Source organism: Aythya marila (assembly GCF_965140915.1).
Source record: "Aythya marila genome assembly, chromosome: 5".
In the NCBI taxonomy this organism is placed as follows: Eukaryota; Metazoa; Chordata; class Aves; order Anseriformes; family Anatidae; genus Aythya; species Aythya marila.
In genome coordinates, this window is record NC_139046.1 from 10,901,451 (window position 1) to 10,923,337 (window position 21,887).

A 21,887-nucleotide genomic window follows, 5' to 3' on the forward strand; every position below is an offset into this window, starting at 1 on the left:
TCCAATAAACTCTATACGTCAGAGACAATAAAGGCGAGCAAGATTTACAAAATGAATTGTATTTCAGAGCCTTCTGCGTAGCTTTACACTAAATAAAGCATAATAAAACTCTTGAGGCATACAAAACCTAAAGTGTCCAATTCCCCAAAGCGTAATTTAAACTTCTGTTGTATTTCATAAGCAGCTTCAAAAGCACTAAATTTACCCTCAGTTGAGTATTAAAGACAGATATTTAAGACAAATTCATCACTGGAAACTGCCAGCTTTATCAACTACTTTGAGAAATATTTCAATGACTAGTTTGTCATCCTAAGATGTTATCATGATAGCTCTATGATATTCAAATACGCTGCCTCTGCACAAGCTATAAATGCTGTTACAAATAATCACTGTATAAGAAGTTTACAGAACACACATAGATCATATACAGAGTACATAAGATGCGGACCATATTACTTTGTTTGTATTGTGTTGCATTACACCTACTTCAGTAAGTGTTTTGCAATGCAGAGTGTATTAGCAGCGATGGCAGATAAGCTCCAAAGAAACTGAAGAGGTTTCAATGATCCTCAAAGTATGTACTCTATATAAAGTATTAAAAATATATATGTGGATATATGTACATATATGCACACATATACATACATAAAATGAATGGCAATACATACGACATAACAGTGGGCAGGATTATAGCATTGATCAATTCTACAACTAAGAGCATTACTGCTAACACTTAAAATGATGAATGCTCATTATTTAAAAAACTGGAAATACCTGCTGGAAGTAGTTTATTGAGAAGTGTTGCTACTTACAGTTCTTGTCTCTTTAAGCTCTCATGGACTAACAAACGAATGACACTATCTGATAAACTCAATTTTTTCCTGTCAGCAGTTTCTGAAATTTCCTGAATAATCCTTTCATTATATAAGCATACAAAATCGCTATGATATATGCCATCGGGAGCAGAACATTACAAGTGATTGGAATACTACTACTGAATCCAGTGTTAGATATATATATTTTTTTTAATTAACATCACAGGGAGTGCTAAGATTAAAGTCTAGAACATTTTTTTAAACAGATTTCAGCTATACTTTGACTATACACCTATGTGCACACAGACATATGAATGCACATAATACATGTTTTAAATGGGCTCATCTATGTCTAAACTTAATAAAAATGCTAAGACAAACAAATGAAAGAAAATATAAACATACCTAGGTTAAGAAAATAAATACTTTCATAGAAACAAGTGAAGTTACTGGTTTATTTTCTGAAGAACAGAAGCAACATTACTCTTATTCTAACTTACTAAGTTCTTCAAATATGTCAACCTCCCTGTTTCAACAAAGATGTACCTAACAACTGAACTGTCAAAGCATTAAAGGAATGTATGGGTTTTTAATATCATTTACTTTTAAAATGGACAAAAAAAAACAACAATCATCTCTGCTGCTTAATCATTTGGTCCAACTGGATGACTTTTTCTTAACCAAGACTAGAGAAGTCCAGAACTTTCACGCCAAAGAGTTAAGTTCTACTTGCAGACTTTCATCAATTGGGAAGTATAATTGTTATATACTGACCTGAAAAGTGCAGCCATAACGCTTAAAACTACAGGTACTTGGGGCATTAATACATTCTGACAAATGTGCATTCAACTGCAATAGGAAAAAAATGTGAGTTTTGGCAAAAGACGTTTGCATGATAATGCTCAAAACATAAAGGGCACAGGTTATCAGATTTGTAGTGTGCCATTTGCAGAACATACAATACACGTGTGTATATTTTCTCCAGTCTGAACTAAAGTGCAAATACTTTATATACACATATGTAAACCACACGCACATGCCAATACAGTATACAGTGTGATACATTTAATATACAGTGAAACTTCTACTAAAGACTATTTCAGTAAGCAACCCAATTAAAAAAGCAAACAAGAACAGTTTACAATTATTCATATTATTTCATTTGACTTTAATGAATGGACTTTAATGAATGACTAATCTTTGCTCACCAAGTGATTTTTACTGGTGTTCTGGTTAAGTCTTAGGATCAGTTTCACTGTAGCAAAGTACATCTTTTCTAACTCTAACTGCACAAGGAACCAATTTTTCAAAACATCACATGCAATTCTCAGTGCCAAAATTAATGGTTATATTACACAAAAAAGACTAAACAAGTACTGCATGAAACAGACAGTTTTATAGTAGGTACAGTTAAGTAACTTTTTAAAATGCAGTACACCGGACTAAAACTGATTAGTAAAATGCCTGCATTTTTCACAGATTGAGATTTATTCCAGTATTTTAGATTATTATGAACACAGACCACTTTTCCTTTCAAAATAAACCAATTCACAGAAGCGTATGCATATATACAGACAACAGCCATTGCAGCACAGAGGGCAGCAGCTAGATGCAAACTGCCTAAAAGTTGGAGCAAAGAGCCATTTTTGCAAAGGACAGAGCAACAAACACCCTCTCTTCAAAAAGAGGATCTGCAATTTGTCTTTCCCACAAAGCAGACAGGAGCTAGAGTCTAGCTCCTCAGCTGGTACCACTCTTTTGGCTTTCAAGATCTCATGTGAAATTCCCACACAATAAGTCCCATATGACTCATCAGCTCATCCACCTCCAAGGAAGAAGGGGCGAACCAATTTCTGCTTTGAACCTGCAGCTCTGGAACGGACAGGACAGGCTTTACAATCTGATACCGAGATGCAGTCACTCATCTCTGATATACACCTATTACATTTCACTATCTGTAGAAATTCATACTGTAGTTTCAAAAGAAACACACGGTTCAGAAAAGAGACCAAATAAGAATGAGACATGTGGTATAGCAGGCTTACTAGAATGCCACATTTTCAACTTCTCCAAACTAGAAGTCTGCCAAAGAATTATGAATTAAACATGAAAAATTGCCATTTATTCTACAGTTAGATAGTCGCTTTTTGTGCGCTACAGAATTTTCTCAAACTGTTAGGCAGGCATTTTTCCATTTTTGGCATTAGAATTGTTGTCCCTAACCATGCAGCTAAGCTATATTATACACGTATATATATACACTGACGGGATCAGAAAAAAATTAAGCAACATGTAACATCGTATGATGCAGGGCAAGATTGAAGTTCTAATTCTACCAGTGGTTTCAGAACTCCTTTCTGGCTATATGTGCAATGAAGTGATAAAGCCTGGGTTGATGTCATGCAAATTAGTGGGACAATTCTCTTTAGCAGTAAGATATACCTCTTCACAAAATAACTGCTCAAGATTTAACTATGCACAAGTGCTCCAGAACCAGGGTCTAAACTCAGAAGTGTTTAATTCAGAAACTTGCTGACAGAATTGGCCCAGGATATATACTTTCTTTTTTCTTAGCAGTTTAATTTCTGTTAATTTCTGTTTAATTTCTGTTATCTAACATACATGTTAGATTTCATTATCCTAAAGGAAAATGCTGCCCATGTTTGGGAGGTGCTTTATACACCTTGGGTACTGTGATGTATGATTAATAATTTACAAGTGTAACTGAAAAAAATCCAACCGAGGAAGTATAAGTAGAAAGAGATGAGCTGACATCCTCAGATCAGAAACTTGGCTTTCTTTAAATGAGGTTTACAGAGTGCTGAAGACTTAAATAAGCTCTTCCCCATCCTCAGAAAGTTCTATTTGAGGAAAAAAATAATGCACATCGACTGACAGAAGCTACCTATACCTGCTTATAAGAACAAAGATCTGTTCGAAGATGACACTTTGTGTGTTTGGGTTTTTATTTTGTTTGCTTGCTTTAATCTGGTCTATGTTATCGTTCTATGCATAGTCTCTATGCATTAAAAGAAATTTTTATGCATTGTTGCATCTGGCTGTAGGCATGTTGTATTCATGTTACCCTGTACGTCATGCTAGTTCTCCAAGCATTTGTTATTTTTTCCCCATATTTAATAACCTTACTTTACATTTTTCCATAGAATGATTCTGCTTTCTAGCAATTCCTTATATTTTTCTAGTCTTTAACTCTTGTCAACGTGCACTAAAGTTTCATTCACTCATTCTATTTTAATACAAACAATCACTACCCTGAGACGCTGCTCTATTGTGCTCAACAAATGCTTTACACTAGGGTAGGGTGGAGGGGGGGATGTTGTTAAAAAGAAAGCAGGAGAGACATGCACTAGTCTTGGGTAAGCCAAGTGTAATATAGACACAAAACTAAGAAATTATTTTTTAAGTAGTTTTTCAATAAATCATTAAAGATACTTGAGTGTTAATCACACTTAACTGTGTGGTAGAAAAAGCTTTTCTTTAGATCTCACATTTTAATGAAGGAAATGGCTTCTGGCAAAATTCTTGCGAGATCTTACTAAAAAAATATTTGATTTTCCAGCACAACACTGGGCAAGACTTCTTACCTCGCTCCTCATGAGTGTCTTAACACTACATTTGTGAGGACATGAAACCATGACACATGGACAGTCTGTATCTTCATGTTTCTACAGAGGAAAAAGCAAACAAACCACAGATCAGCTTGTACTCTGAAGTTAATGAGCACTTACCTGCAAAGAAAAGCATCCTACAATAATTAAAAATACACTTTTTTTTTCCAACATTAATCCTAATTGTGCAGTTACACAACTGCAATTGCTGAAACATCCTTTAATGCTTTTGATAGATTCTGAACCAAAAATAAATATTTTCTTGTTTTAAGAACAAAAAAATAAAACTTTAATAAAGATTGTCTTGTTTCATTAGAGTAAATCTTCTTGATTAGTATTTTGTTTTTACTCAGGAACAATGAAATAATAAAAATCAAGTTTTCTCCCTCAAGAATTACTCACAAAAATCAAGCACCTTTAAGAGTGAATAGAACCACTGCAGATGTCCTTATGCCTTTTTTTTTTTTTTTTTTTTTTTAAGAACATACAGTGCATGAAAAAGCTCTCCAGCAATATGCATTGTACCATCTCTGATAAGCTTTCCCTCCTATATAAGGATATTTCCCTTCCGATGGTTTTCTAACTTTTATTCCCAAACATCTGATACTGAGTCTCATTGCTACACATCCAATGTTCAAAGAGATGAAATTTATCACACTGCTAGGCAGGCATTTTGATCTGAACCTAGCTGATGACAGATACCTTAGTATTGCTGTCAAACCAAAACACCATAGAAAGGGAAGAAAATCAGGCCCAGTCTAACTGAATTTGCATTTCTTCTCAGTTTTTCTCAGCAAAATGAAAAATCTGGAAAAAAAGTTTTCATTTTATGTCAGGGAAAGGTCCCATTCAACTTGAAACAAACTGTTTCATTTCTGGTACTTAAGAAAAGCAAAGGAAACAAAGGTTTAGATTTATAAGCCCACTAGAAAAGTAAGATGATGTAGCATGCCTTTTTTGCCCAGTATAGATGTCTATCTTTGAAACAAAACCAAGACAAGGGAGACGCAAGCTCTGAGATGTGAAAGGTCTTGGTTCAGAACTCAGTCATAAATCTGTGAGCATCGGAGAACATATACGTCCTCGGTTTTAAAAGCAGATCGGGCATCCTGTCCTTCTGCGTGAAGCAAGTCCTTCCTGGGATCCCTCTGACTTGCACTACCTCACTTGGTGTAGCGCACACAGTCAGAGACAGAAAGCAAGAAAGCTTAGGTTGCTCCTCAGCCAGACAGCCAGGACAGCCTCCTGAAAGGTGCAAGGAGCTAGGTTCAGGCCTACCCCACCAGGACATGGCTACCCAAACAGGCTCTGTGCTCGCACAGACTGAGAACACCTCTCCCCAGAACAACTTCTGCCACAGTGACTGCAGTATTCTGATGAAGAACAGCTATAGGACCATATCTTCTGACAGACTTAAGAACTGGACCTGGACCCCACACGTCACTGTGTTGAAGAGACATCACACACTACCATGCAGCCCTGGGAGCCTACTGTCCTACAGACTTCTCCGATTGTTTGGGAAATACAAAATAAAATTACTCCCTTCTAACATCCCTTCCCTAATTTTAGCTCTCTCTAACCTACCCAGGCTATCTGACTAAGGCTATGAAATAAATGCTCAAAGTTCCCTCACGGTTGATAACAAAAAGGCCCCGTGCAACCCACTGACAGCCCTCTCTCCAGCTCCTCTCCCAAGGTCCACCCAGTGAAACCAGTGACCTCAGGATACAGACTGATCTCATTCCCATGGCAGAATATCTGAATATCACATGCTGCCAAGCACATAAAACCTAAAGCCAAAGGCAGCACACCACTTGGGGAGCAGCGAGCACAGGTGAGGGAAGGCAGAATATTAACACAGCTCTCTAGAGAAGCTACGGCCACATTAGGGACACATCTAGCCCCAAAAGCAGCAACAAGGGAGCAAGGTCTCATGTCTACCCCAGCAGCTGTCCCAGCCAGCTCAGCTGTATTGCCAACTACTGACTGAAGTTCAGATTGCCTTAGCAGGGGCAGGGAGGTAGCAAAGAGCCTAGGCACCAAGTAATGCTGTCCTTCCAGATCTGTATCTTAACACTACCCAACTATAAATTTTATAGGATAAACTTTCAACTAACTTTGTGGATTACCCATCAAAAAACATTAACGCACCTATCAACAGTGCAGGCAAGACAAATGCAATCTAAAAAAAGTGAACTAACTTTGTTAACTAGAGAGTCTGCCTTCAACAACGGGGATTTCCTACCCCCCAAGATCATGGGATTCTATGAAGACACAAACCATATGTACTCCGGTAAAATTATTTTTGTTTCCATTTGCATACCTTTTTTCTCAGTACGCTCCCTCTATCTCCATTTTCAGTTCAAGTCACTGAGGCCTGCTTCAGTCATTATTACGTTAAAAAAAATTAGGCTACAGAAGCTAGAGATGAACTCAGTCTCTGGGTGACAAAACTCTAATAAGTCAAAAGGAGCCTTTTGTTCAAATGTTCGGTCTCATTAAGCTTCTAATTCTCCTCATTACCAAAGTATAATGAGGTAACACAATCAGGCCATAAAAAACAACAGCAGCAGCATTTCTATAATCACTGAATTTCTGAAAATATAGGAAAGGATCTGGAGAAGATCTTGGAAGAGAAGAACAATTACTTTATTTACAACTATTCTTTTCTGTACTTCAGTGTAATGTCATTCTTATTTCCAACATGAATACATAAAAGGTAAATCACTGAATTAAAATCTGGTAGAAAACCTTGTCTCAGCTTCTGAGTATCTTGAAAGCTACCACTTGTTCAAAGATTTCGTAAGTGTTAAATCCACCAATATCTGATAAAAGAGATTTCTGAAACTAACACAGAGTTTTATGTTCTTCAAAAGGTAAGGATGATTTCAGACTCAAAAAATGTAAATGGTGATAACTGCATTGCCCCAATAAAAACCAATTGTCTACAAGGATCCCACAAGCATGTTAATTAGGTATGGAAAACCAGTTGTATAACAAGACCTATCTAATACTCGCTGATTTTGTCCATTAAGACTGAACACATTTTTTAGTGTCATTCTTTGTCTATTATCCATTCCCAAACTAAAGAAAATTCTGGGAGAATACCAGCCATAATCTAACTAAACACACTTTCACATTTGCATGTGCAAGAATAAAATAGGTACATAAAATATTCTTTGCCTATTTTGTATATCTCAACCACCTAATGCTAGGTAATTGCACAATTACTAATTGTACCAAACCTTGCAAGTATATACTGAAATATGTTAAAGACATACTTCCAAACTTGGCAAGATTCAGCCTATGCTTTTTTGTAAAAGCTTATCTGAGCAAGGAATGCTTCTCATCATTGTGAGGATTCACTTAACAATATACAAGAACACAGCTGAAAATGACCACTCTTAGCATACTAAGAGGGCTGAAATCTAAGACTGTCAAATTATAGAAACTATCAAATTATAGAAATTATGTAAATAGAGAGCTATCGTAATTACAGCAAGAGACAATCAGCATAAAATATGGGAAATAATGCACACACTCAGCTTACAATTCTATGTCTAAAAAAATGTATGTCTCTCTCATTCTCTGCTCTGTACTTAGTAATTCACAACAGGCTGCTTATCAGGCAAGTTACTTATATGCCAGAACAGCAGAAATTTGGCCTAGGCCTGTCCTGCACCATTAGTGGTCACACTAAGACATTCTGTTACCACATTGCTGCCTTCCTTCCTCTAACAGTTCATACTGTACCCAAGAAGGGTTAGACAAAAGTTATTTCCCCAGTCAATAGCTAATACTTATGTATTTCCAGTATAACACTCAACTGTTATGATAGGAGTTAGATTATATCAATTTAAGCAAAAGAGAAAAGCAAGGCAGAAGTTACTGTAGTGTCATTATCAGGCAGTGAATCTAATTTATTTTTTAAAGTGCAGTATCTGAACATCAGAACTAAACCAGAATACATTCCCCAGTCACTGCAGTAGCTGGGGAATGTAGCACAGAAAAAAAAAAAGTGTTCCGAAAGACTGCCTATTTTCTGTTTTGAGCTACTAAGTCTGAGAGGACAATACTCTATTGGCAGTTAAACATAACATGAAGAGTTATTTCTCCATTTTAACATATGGAATCTTGAAACAAGAAAATACCGCACCTGCAACATAATCATTGGGACTTGGCTTTTACAGTATTTACAAGTTGTCTCCCGGTATTTACAGGTCTTCTCTACATGGTCTGGCAAATCTTTTCTTAATATTTTTTCTTTGCAATCAGCACGAGGACATGCAAGTTCTTCAAACTGACAATCAGTTTTCAAATGCATCTGAAAGATGAAGAAAAGTCAAGCCAACTAAGTTTTGTGCATTTCTTCTCTCCTTTGAAGACATCCCATGTTAAACAACTTCAAAACCAAAGTAACCTTAGGACCAAAGTAAGAGAAGTTACCTTGCATACGAGAGTGTGCAAATAGCAACAAGTCTACTCAGGAATAGGTAACACTGAATTGACAGTGTTTAATACAGTGAAATCTGCTTTCTAGGTAAAGATATATGCTTTCAGTATGAAAGTTGCGTATGTATGAAATTTCACACAGACTAATTAAACAAAAGGCAAGAATTCTTTTTCAATGTATGTTATCTGACAGACATATATGCTGCTTCAAGGTTTTAGGGTTTAAATACTTTATCTGTTTCACTCACAGCAAGTTTAAATACCCACACAGCTCACTGCAGACTGCTGTATAACCATTCCTTCTGACTGTTAAATTACTAGATTACTGTTATACCTTTGTGAAACAAAGCTGCAAGTTCTGTATGAGTCTGTTGAAGCCAAAGGTTACACAACTCCATGCATAAACCACCACTTATGTCAGAGGATTATCATTGGTAATAAAAAATAAAAGAAATAAACACACCAAAAAACCCTCACATTTTTAAGGTATATATTAGGATTTTTCCCGATTTTTTTTTTTTTTTTAAGTTCTCTCTAGTCCCTGCTTTGCACTTTTACGTTTCAGAGCGCTTTAGTGTCACACAACCACATTATTTTTTCACCACAATCCCTCACAGCATATCAAAAAGATGAATTCCAAAAGGATCTAACTCTGTTCCAACTTTGTAAATAAGCAGCTTAATCACCAGTGTGAGCAAGACACTGGCCAGGGTTTTCATTTGCAAGATTTGTTCTCATTCTTTAACTCAAAAGAAAGCTTATGACTATGTTTGATTACTTACCAGTAATTGACCCAGAGACAGTTGTTCTTTGCAGCCCTTGTTTTCATTTCTGCAGTATATCTGAAGGGCAAGAAGTTCTCTCCTGCAACAATTATCCTTAAACACCTGAAGGGAAAAAAATAAAATAAGATCAAAGGCCACTTCATCTTAGAAACTTAAACCCCTTCAAGAATATGCAAGTTCAAAGAAAGAAGTCATGCAATTCAGCTACAGCGATGTCATTTAATTTTAACCTTACGTGCCAAAAATAAAATGCTACCATTCGATTTTTCTTAATGTGCACATCACAGATTTCTCCACTGTGAAGCAGCCCGGTGACAAAAGATATTTGGACAGATGCTCTACTATTATTCCACCTTTACTACAAATACAGTAAAGGCGGAAGGTAAAAGAAAAGGTTATGATTTTTGCTATTTGTTTGCCTACAGTAGATGTAAACTAGAACTCTTCACGTTATTTGGGAAGCTAGTACGTTAGATAAAATACCATAAGACAAAAAAAAAAAAAAAAAAAAAAAAAAAAGAGTTGAAACAGTGGTTTAAAGAGAGGATTTCAAGGAAGGCAGTCACCCAATGACCAGCCTGGTTTGTTTGAACACCTATTTACACTTCTCTGATAGTACATAGTTATAGAAATTCTAAGGTCTTAGTTCAGAGGAGGTTTACTATTTCACTGATAAGAAGGCTTTAACCATCTCTCCATTTTGATGTTTGTAAGCCTTTCCGGCATTTTTATCTATAATAGAACTGCAAGAAGTTAGAAGTAGAGAGCTAAGGGGGTTAGACTTTGTACCTTTTACACATGATATCCCATTTAAAAAAAAATTCTGTTTCAGAGAGAATGTAATGACACTACCAAGAAGCCCTATTGCTAGGGGCAGAAACTGGGAAAGGACTGGATGCCCTTATGGCTGTTCTTTGCTGTTCTTAAGTGCAAACTGAATGGATAGAAACCCTAGTTAGTTGAAATTGCATCCATGGCCATTTGGAAATACCAAAGACCAAGTCCAACTATGACTACTTCACTGATAAATGGGGTTTTGTGAAATGTATCCCTACAGCTTACGGTCCCTACAGTTCCAACCACGGAACTGTTCGGCATGCCAGCATTTAATAACAACAACAGCACTGTCCAGTGTTTATAAATCTATCCCCAGTATCAGTAAAGGAAAAAAAAAAAAATACTGCAACCAATCTGACACAGGTCACCGATTTTTATTTACTTTTCAGATGTACATGTGAAGTTTAATGAATCAACAAATCTCATTTAAATAACCAATTTTCAGCACTGCAGATCATTCCTCCCCCCTTCAGTAATACACAGTGCTACTAGGCACAGCTTTGCCAACTGAAGTTAAGATAAGAAGATGATTCTTGAAGTTTTGCCAAGACTGTCTAAAAGCTCTTTACTGATTTTGGACACCAACATTCTGTGGGAAGATACAGGTTTCCAGTTTCATGAAAATCACCATCTGACTTGCACACTTAGTCTAACATATGTAATATATGCTGCCCTTTGTGTCATCCTCCTATTTTAAAGATATTTGAACTTTCATCATAAATGTACATATTTATGTGTACTGGGAGCTAGAAAGCCAGAGCTGAAATGATGAATAAAGTAGACATCATGATTATTGGTTTGAGCTCCTCGGAAGCCCATCCATGTCAAAACTGAATTAAGCACTTTTCAGAGAAGTGCTCTGTGTTAAGACAAGAAGAGATTGATGTATCCACTAGCATATTCTTGAAAATGGTTACTATTAGAAGCATTTATTCAGGCAGTAAAGACTACTGACACGAAGAATTTACTAAACACTTCAGAAAAGTCTAATGTAAGAAATGCATAGTCAAAAATAATTTTCTCTACCCTCAACCTTTCAGAAGCAACGCAGTTTTCTTGTGAAATACAACAGAGATTATCAGTGAAATAACTAATCCAAATAAAAAGTCTCCAAGTCTGTTACAGTTACTGTAACTCCACACAGTTTTGTTTCCAGTGTGGTTCACAAAACACCACCATGTAAAACAGAACTAGTCAACAGTAGACATGGTCTAGAGCCAAATCAGGAGTAAGGTTTGCTTAGACCTGTCACAGCCTCTGCAAAACTACAGTAGATGCAATATTTGTTACCATCATTCCAGCTGATGAAAGAAGTGCAGTATGTTGCTGCAGCTTCCAGCTATGAAAACAAGATACAACATCTGGACAGACCATTAGGGATGAAGCCAGCACAGTTTTCTGCCACGTAGTTAACATCAAAAATAAGCTGTCTTCCTAGATAAAATAAACAGCTCAGATTCTAGAGCAAAACTATGTTCTGTAGATAGCTTATTAGGCTTATGAAATAATTGCCAGAAAGCACTTAACACATCTTAGATATGCTACACAATTCAGTACTGTGAGTAAGAAACAATTGTAACAATACCTTGTCTTTCACTATGCTTTCTTGACAGGCTGTACATTTTGGACTTGAAGAACTGCAGAGAAAAGAAAAAAGCTGTATTTTAACTCAACTGAATTTTTACAGTATAAGAACTTCACCTTAATAGGCATTTTACTTGGTTAAGACTGTTCAATTTTTTTTATTTTTTTATTTTTTATTTTTTTTTAACTGTTGGAAGTAAATATAGCTTATTATAATGAGATAACAACATTATGTTATTTCAAGAATTTGGAACAGAGTCTGGCGTTCCCAAGGCAGTAAGACCTCCATGATGCCTCTAGACACCTGCAGAGTGGTTTTCTTCAAGTCATCAAAATTTATCCTCTATTTTACAAGCCTGCACCTGATCCACAATTCTTTTTCCTTCTCTTATCACTGCAAACAGGCAAAATATTGCCTCTTTCAATTATCCAGATGTTTTTCAAACACCACATAATTAAACTTTACTCTCTCTGACAGAGAATTTTAAATAGTTTTACCATAAAAGGATACATGTCCATCTCTCTCACATTTGTTATGGTTTTAGTAGCTGTTACAGACCCCTGCTCCCTTTATCTAGTACAAATCCCTTTATTTCTTTGCAGCTCCTTCTCCCCCAAGTAAAATGGGGATACCCATAGTGATCTCCCTCATAAAGATCTGGGATCTGTGGATGAAAAGCACTATTTAGCAGCTAGGTAAGTTCTTTTGTAAAGCATCTCACCGACAGACTGCAAATTGCTGCTGTTTGCAGCATTGCAGATCAATGTAGAAGGCTGAATTGATTATTTTATATAATCAGTATAGTTAGTTCAGTATAGTTATTTCAAATCACCCCACTGGCTTCTACTCATTGAAGTGACCATTCTTTATGTCTTAACGTATTTCAGAGCATCTTCACTGTCTCGCAGCCTCAATATCTGTGATATTTTTCTTAGATAGAAAAAAAAAGAAAGGAAGGGAGAGAAACTAATCTACTTGAGGGCATATAGTGTTTAATACGATGTCATCCTTTCCTCGCTTTTACTGAATTCACTCAAGCATCCCACTTGCTCTTTTAAGCTACAGCTGCATATTGAGCAGACTTTTTTTTTTGTTATCTACACTGACTCCCAGTTCTTTGTCCTCAAATAACCCTGGAAAAGAACCTGCAAGCATGTAATCAGTGTGTGTGCAGCAGCATACCAACACTGAATGACAAAATTTGGTGGCAGATACAGAAACAATTTCAACTTATTTTTCTTCCTTTTTTATGGCACATTTTTTGATTTCTTTAAAAAAAAAAAAGGCTATAAATTTAATTTTAAAGGATTTGTTTGCAACAGGCACTTAAATATGGTGAAGTACCTACAATGACAGTAGCGTGAAGATGGCCTTAGCCATGTGTTCTTTTCAATAACAGACTGGTTAAAAAAACAGGAAGGTAAAATTACACATATTCTAGCTGCACTGTAATAAGCACATGTGCATGTCTCGCAGCAGGGAAGGAAAACTGCCCAGATTCCAGCAATGCCAGAATCCTTACCGCTTAGATTGTTAAGGGTCTGCTCTGTCCATCTGTACACATCCAAGCATGCCAGGTGTTTGTTTTTCTGCAGTCACTGCTATTAACCATGTAAGAGCCTTCCAAAACATACATTCAGAAAGAAAAAACTGCATTTCTTAAAACAAACTACACCTTAACTGAAAATGGGTATTGAAAGAAAAGTCTTTTTCCCCTCCTCAATTTGGCATGCTGTAGCATAAAACCTATAGGAGCTGATCAGTGAGCTGCAGGCACTGGTATTTCCCCTGTACAGATCTTATTCTTTATTACATGACAGGGTAATGTAGTATCCTACAACCTCTTTTGCCATATTGCATGTATTCTTAATTTGCACCTTCCCGAGTTTACAATATTGCCAAGTGAAATATAGCCTGCTGCCTAGATTTAAAATGGTGACAAAAAGTAAATGGGAGATCACCAAGAGCTTCCAAAGACAAATCCTCTCTAGATTAGTAGTCCTATGTGTAACGTCCAGCAAGCTCATTTTGTTCTGTACTTCTGCTTTCCCAAGAGTAAATGGAACTATTGACTGCTTATTTACAACAGGAGATTAAAGCTTGGACAATGGTCTCCAAATATCAGACCAAGTGTCAAAATCACACTGCTGAATAAAATCCCTGGCAATGCACCCAAGTTGAGAGGCAAAGAAATACACTTCTGTTGATGCACAGATGTTTCTTAAAAGCTAGATATTCCTTTTTCAATAGCCACACTTTTATCCTTACCTACACTGGGAAAGAATGTATCTCTCAGCATTTATTTTGTCTGCAACATACACTCACATTCTACACTCTGAACCAAAGATCTCAGCAACATTGCAGCCAGAATCCACAAAACAAAAAGCCCCAGGCCACAGATACAGAATGTTTGTGGAGCTTCATTTCCCCATAAGACGTGACATTTACCCAAGGGTCCCACCACTCAATTGCAAAGACAGGTCCACAGGTAGGTCAGGTACTATCACTCTGCAGGCTCACTTCCTCACACAGCCACAGCTCCAGATTATTAAATGGGTTCTGGACCAAAATAGCTACCCAATCTACACTCCAGGCAATGCAATTTTTACTTAATGCAACGCTGCATGGAACTAAAACACATTACCAATATTTTCAACAATATTTATGGAAAGCTTAATTCATCTTCACCCAGAGGAAAACACAAATGACTGTGCCAGCATATAGATAAGAAATAAGCAAGCAATCGACAAGATGAAGACTACTTCCAGCCCCAGGCATTAGCTTAATATATGCATAAAACTATGGTGGTGTTCATACTGTTTTCAGCAGTTCACAAGTTTTAAATATGTTTCAGTACAAGAAGAGTTACCTTAGCAAGGCATTCATGCAGGTCTCACAGAATCTGTGTCCACATTCAGTCTGTTTAGGATTGCATAAGATGAGGTGACATTTTTCACATTTATACTTATCCTCCACGGCATTTACAAATTTCTCTTTGTAGCCGCCTTGCTCTGGAACATAAATCGATGCTGAAGGACTGCGATCGGGGTTGGCCCTTTGTTGTACCATTTCTACAGATAAAGGAGGTTCAGTCTTCTTACTGGCATCCATGCTCTAAGATAATTTCTGCGAAGAAATAAAGTAAGAAAACCTCTGAGAAATGAAGGCTTTTTCCATTTAAATAAAAAAACATATCTAGCATCTGATAGACTATGTAAAAACCAAGCACTAAGAGAGGTGTGTCCACACATCATGCACATGCTACACATATAAAGTAAACATATCTACATAAATGTATTAAGCTTAACAACTCTTTAAAGTATTCTACGTTTTTAAAGGCTCTAGAAGGTGAAGAATTAAGCCCCATTCCTGAAAACATAGCCTTAGTTATCTGTGGGCATTGCTTTGGGAGCAAGAAGGAAGAGTTCTTTTTATTCTTTTATCTCTGTCACTGAAAAACATCAGTAATATTGAAGTCATGCCATTAGAGGAAGCAGCAGGGTGTGTGGAGGACAAGGTGTGCTGGTACAGCACCACACTCAATTTTGCTCACTTGCTACTGCAAAAAGCACATAACCATTACTGTCCTATATGGGATATCTGGAACCTACACAGCCCCATTGCCAGCTTCTCCTGTCTAGCTCATGCAATAGCAATGTATAAGATGCACTGTTGTAAGCCTGTTTTAGAACAAAACATCAGGTTTTTACTCATTAAACTGCTTTCCAACCTCTTCATCATACATTCCCACATGAAGAGAGCAGGTGACACAACTCTAATTGGCAGATGAGATATGTCGACATAACATGGCCACTTGATTAATTCACTAGAATGAAGCGCAACTGACAGGCAGCTGAGAAAATAATTAATGCAGTTGAAGACTGAATTACAGTAGCTATTATCCTGGACTGTGATACCTCTAGGTCAGCATGCAGTGAATTAGCAGAGCAACAGAGGAAGAACACTGCGGATTAAATTTGAAAACCTTCTTTGAATAACTTCCTTGCTTATAGAATCTTAGAACAGAAACACAGAATCATTTCAGTTGGAAGAGACCCTTAATGCCACCAAGTTCAGCCATCACATGTTATTAAATATACCATTAAACCATGTCCTTAAGGAGCCACATCCACATCTCTTACAACACCTCCAGGCATGGTGACTCCACCAGTTCCCTGGGCAGCCTGTCACAACGCCTAATCACCCCTTCTGTGCCCTAACCACCCCTCCTGTGAAGGAATTCTTCAGGATACCCAATTTAAACCTCCCCAGCACAACCTGAGGCCATTTCCTCGCATCCTGTCATTTGTCACCTTATCCTGCAGTCAAAAAAAAATCTAAGGGTTCTCAAATACAAAAACAAAACAAAAAACCCACCACCTCAGCACATGAAGGATCAAGCACATTTGGAGGATAAAACACCTATTTACATAAGAAAAATACTTCACTATTTACAACAGAAAGGCCTTCTTCAGCTCTCTCTCCACCTTAACTGACATTTAAGGCATAAGCCTATTCCACTGCTCCAGTTGCTCCCTAACCACTAAAGCTATAATTCGACTTTAAGAAGCAGATCGAAGAAACGAGGCCCAGTTTGTTTCTCAGTTATGAAAGAACATCCACAAACACTACAAAGGGAGTCAAGTACCTGACCTCCCAAATACACAAACCTACGCTTCCTTCACGTACACACTCTTTGTAATCTCTTAGTTTCCCTTGCCAAGCTCAAAACAAGTACTTGTAATTAAATGCATCTTCTTGTAGATCATTTCAGTACCTATACTTCAGGTATAGAATTCTCCACAGAGACTAAACAAACAAGGAAATTTCATTCATTTCTGATACCAAATGTTTTTCTTAAAAGACAAGATCACTGATACCACTTCGTATCTTTACCAACACCATCTGAACATGGGTAAAGGTGTTCAGTGAAGAAGAATCCACACTTCAGTGCCCTCCCGTCCCAGGGGAAAGCCTCTCTGTATCTCCATCAAGGATGGAAAAAGCCTGAGGAAAGCCATCCTCATAACCTGAGTACATAGAGCCAATGATTGCATTGTACTCAAAGCAACAATGAAAAACACATTTTCTACAGTAATCGAAAAAATATAAAGTCTGGTCCATAATTTGAGTTAATGTCTGCCTGCTCCTTATCTATCCTTCAAAGACTGTTCTGCCAAGGCATTAGGCTCTGCAGTCTGAAGCAGATGAAGATCAGTGCTGAACTGAAAGTAATTTGCACTTCTCTTTAATGAAGAAATTCAGATTAATTTAGATGAGGGAAGCAAGCAAAGCCTGAACTAAAGTTTCAGCAGCAAGCATAAAAGCAGACTACGACCACGCTGAAGAGGCAATTCAAGAGGTTGCAACCAGTACACAAGAGATGAGACATGATGCTGAGAACAAGAGTCTTGGAGCCAAGAAGGTTAAGAGAACTGCCATGGGTGAGAAAAGAAAGCGGCTAATTAAAGTAGCTTAGCATTAGAGATTGCCCAACTCCACTGGCATTGCTGAACATCCGCAGCTGGGCAGAGGCAACCCCATCATGAGCTTAGAACTTGGTTCTTTGTTGAAGGGTGCAAGGGAAAAGGAGATTAAAAAAAAAAAAAAAAAAAGACGAAAAGTGTTGTCCATAAGCAGCTGAACTGGTAAGACTTGGCTACCTATGGATTTGCTTCTTGTGTATGACTGCAGGAAAAGCTACAATTCAGTTTTCTGTTGGTTTAAAATGTGCAGATACTAATTTTTTCTTTCCCTCTGCAACCCCATATTCTTTTGTCACATTTGAGACTTCTACCATTTGGTCAACTCTTTAAGTCAACAACCAGCTTCAAGCACACTGATGAAGAACAACAAATACAGGGAACATGATATTCCTTAGAGTGCCAAAATAAAACCAGACATGGCCTGATTCTGACCCACAGAACAAAAAGAAGAAGAGGCACTAAAAGAGATGCTGCAGGGAGAATTGGCAAGTCAAGACAGCACAAAGTTCCTGAACTCATATACCATATAAAACAACTATACTGAATGTTTGTTTCCTCATCCTGCTTCTTCAAAACAAAAAGAAGCTAAACATCAGATATTTAAAGTCTTTCAAAAGCATTATTTTTTTCAGGGAAACTGAAGTAATTGGTCACAAGGAGGCAGGGGTGAAAAGGAGAATGCTCAAGATTCAGCTGAGAAAGAGTACTGAATGCCAAATGAACAGCAGGTGAGAGTTTCACAGAGATATGAAACTGCTCAGTGGCTGAACTGTCAGCTGGATAAAGAGATTTCATACCAAAATAAGCTGCACAGTTCTCCACATGACTCCCCTTTTGGAATTGGCATATTGAATATCATGTCACAGAAAACAACCAGAAAGCACACCGATAAATAAAGTTTACTATGCAATATGCTTAACGGTGAGATTTGTGTGCTTCAGCTTTCCTATTTTTGTTTCATGAAGAACTATGTCAGACAAGAAAAGCTAAACAAGTGCAGCACTACAGCAGCCAGCTTGCTGAGGAATTCTCTTCCACAGTGCTCTGAACAGCCAGCATTTTCTTAGGCAGCAAAACCAGGAAGCCATTCATGAAGTGCTGCAATAAAAATACAACAGAGAATTGAGCTTAAAAGAACACCAAAACATCTTTATTACAACCCAAAAGCTGCATTTAACAATGAGGTGGGGAGACTTGATGTTCATTTCAAACCACACACACAAATCGAACTACTGCATGCACAGAGCTACATCCTCAGGCATGAGTTATGTGCTATTACACACGTAGATGAGATCAATAGTAAACGCAAGTGCAAATACTACAATTCAGCTGCCATCCCTTTGCAAACAGCTTTCTACTATGGGTTACATACCACTACAGGGTGACATCTGCAACATCGCCTTTTCCTTTACAGGACTCGTAACAGTGGGACTCAGGCTATACCCCCATAATCAGGTTTTAAACTGCCAACAAGAGGCACTTCTGAAGTCACACCTCAGTAAGATACTACGTGCTTATAGTAAAGATAACCACTTCTGGAAAGCAGGGAGGTGAGCCTGGCTAGAACATTCAAGATAGCTGCAACTCCTAAGGGCATGGCAAGCTGCCATCAAGTCGAAGACTTCAGTCCTTGTTCAGCAAGCTAAATCTTAACTATCCTAATTCACCACTGGCTACTTCCTTAAGCTCCAGCTTTCTTATCCCTGGGAAAAGTCATCACAATAACAAGAATGAATTTTAGATGTCTTAAAACTCAGTCTGTTGGACAAACTGCTAAATCTTGAGCAATCATCTTTCAGGACAGATCAGCACACAAAAAGAGGCACAATCTCCAAGGTTGTTTCTGTCCATTGTTGATTACAATTCTTTCAGCTGTTTCTCATGCAGTCAGTGTATGCTTACAGTCGCACTTCTTCAGAGGAAGAAAACTGGAGATTCTCTGGTCATCATGTCTGTGACACGGCTTGCCCCCCCAACATCGGTCACATCTCACTGAGCTCTATTCTGTCACTCCTCTTAATACAAGTGAGGTCCAGCCTCAGATACTAGAGTGTCAAGTAGTATTTCAGGCTGCACATACTGCAACAAAGGTTAGTACAATTTCTTCTCTCTTAACTCATACTAATATTAGAAACTGGAAGCAAAAGTAAGTTTACCGACAAAGATGTTCCAAGAATTAGACAGTATGGAAGTTACCAAAACAGCAGTTTGCTCTTTCCTTGTTTAAGCAAGAATGGCTGTTCTTGTTGCAGAGAGGGCAGACATCCTAGAAATCTGCACTGAGGTTTCTGAATTATGCCACATAGTTGCCTTTTGTTGTTGGGTTTATTTCCTCTTTAGGAATAAAACTTATTTGCAACTTAGAAATAAAATAAAGCTTCTAATAAGTTTTAAAATAAATTTACAGTTGAAAAAACAAAATCTGTAACTCTTACTGAGCCCCCAAAAAAGTGATTTAGAAACGGACCACAGGATTTACTAGTTCAAAAGCTCTGCATGAAGACAGTTTCAATACACTGACAATATAAAGCAGATAAGCTTTTACCAAAGCTTTAAAAATCAAAAAAGGTCAAGCAGTTATTTCAAGAAAATGTTTTCGTTACAAAGATAACAAAAGATGCAATCTACTTTTGTTTTACTTAGGACAGAAAAGCTTTTCCATCAAATTGCAAGCTACACCGACGACATAAGTTACCCAAAGAGAACAGTGCTGCATGCACAATACCTAAGTTAAGCTCTGAAAAAAGAAACCTGAAGTTGGATGGGAGCTAAAGATCACAACAGAGCAGTGACCAATTAAGATGATCCAACCTTTCTTCTTCAAAGAGCAGTATTTATATTTTTACCTAGGAAGTATAAGAACACACAAACTTTAGTGTCCCATCCTAACTAGGTCATTTTTTGGTAATATGGAGTGTTTTCTTTTTTAAACCTAGTTTTTACTGAAATAGGGCTCCTTGTTGTTCTATCCATCTTTCCATTCATGTATCAGCCTCTCCAAAAAAATACAACACAACCAATTGGGAACCAACTGTACAGACGGGTCTCATGAAAATGGGCAGCTCTGTGGGGAACAGAAAGAGAAACTTAATGTAGAATCCCAGCGAGTAAAAGGTTAGGAAAGTGCAACCTCAAACACCGCCTGTGTGGTCTATCAGCTGGTCAGTCTGCATAAGCTATGTCTAAGCCACCTGCTCCCCATTGTCTAGGCAAACTGGGTGGTCTTTATCCCCTTTAGTACATTAATGGGAAGGTAGGGTGTTTGAAGGCTTCTTTTTTCCTCTGTAATTACTGAGGAAGGGGGAGAATTGGGTCAAGAAGGGGATCTACTGTACAGATTTGTAGGAAACCAGACAGCAGACTTCAGTTTCAGTCTTCACAGAATTTTCTTTTGTAATTTACAGGATACCCTCAGAGAACCAAATAATAGTTTACTTGGAGTGGTATTTCTAGTTCTTCAGTCTTCCTAGCCCACGCTTTTCTATCACAAAGTTATTGCTTCAAGTTATCGCACAGAATTACATTAAACAATGAAAAAATTAACTTTGTCTTTCAGCATTTTATAGCTTCTAATAAATTCCTAGTACATACTTATTGAAAAGAACATACCCCTCTTTTACTATCTTTTAGACAGTCTTCAGACTCAGTTTTGCTTCTACTTCTGAATGCAATTATAATATATAGCATACTGCCATAACACGATGACTGGTTAAAACAATAATGCAAGCTGAAAGCAGTGTATCAGTGACAACATATCAATTTACCCAATGCAACAAATGTCAAAAAAAATTAAAGCTGAGCAGGAAGAGTGCCATGGGTATTTTGACTCCAGAACTCCTGAGCATGAGCTACCTCCCTGCAGAGGCCTGGTCTCACAGCATCCAGGCACCACCTTGGCCTGCTGTTCAGACCAAAGCCCCACAGTTGTTGAGTCTGGATGGGCACAGAAGAAGAACTGAGAAAATAAAATGTAAATAGTTTGACTCACGCCACAGAAGTATCTAGGCAGTGACCAAAGCAGCACTGGCGCGGCAGGTTTGAAAGCAGAGGCTCATCCATTGATTTTGCCTCGTACCAAGTTCAAAAGTCACTTCCCTCTTCTTGTTTGTACAGGGAAATTAATGATTTTTCCCCTCCATGCGCTTGTTCTGCTTGATGCACTGTTAACTGTCTCTGTACAACACGTACAGTGCTTTGGTGTTTCTAGTGTATGTTTTATGGGGAAGTTCTGAGGGGCACCGGGGATGACAGGGGAGGGATGCGGTCACCAACTTCAGGTATAACTTTACACAGTGAAA

General features: G+C 37.6%; 1 protein-coding gene across 10 annotated transcripts in view; it reads right to left on the minus strand.

The window, feature by feature from the left end:
• TRAF3 (TNF receptor associated factor 3) overlaps window positions 1-21,887 on the minus strand; it is a 70,177-nt gene that overhangs the window by 19,377 nt on the left and 28,913 nt on the right. For 9 of the 10 annotated variants that reach the window (XM_082760970.1, XM_082760968.1, XM_082760969.1 and 6 more), the window contains 6 exons: window positions 14,973-15,229; window positions 12,104-12,155; window positions 9,679-9,783; window positions 8,601-8,768; window positions 4,421-4,501; window positions 1,590-1,664 (listed from right to left, as the gene is read on the minus strand). In XM_082760970.1, coding sequence (XP_082617096.1) covers window positions 1,590-1,664; window positions 4,421-4,501; window positions 8,601-8,768; window positions 9,679-9,783; window positions 12,104-12,155; window positions 14,973-15,214 — 723 coding nt within the window. In that variant the 5' untranslated portion in view covers window positions 15,215-15,229. The remainder of the gene's footprint in view (window positions 1-1,589; window positions 1,665-4,420; window positions 4,502-8,600; window positions 8,769-9,678; window positions 9,784-12,103; window positions 12,156-14,972; window positions 15,230-21,887) is intronic. The other variant, XM_082760966.1, reaches the window with a different exon arrangement.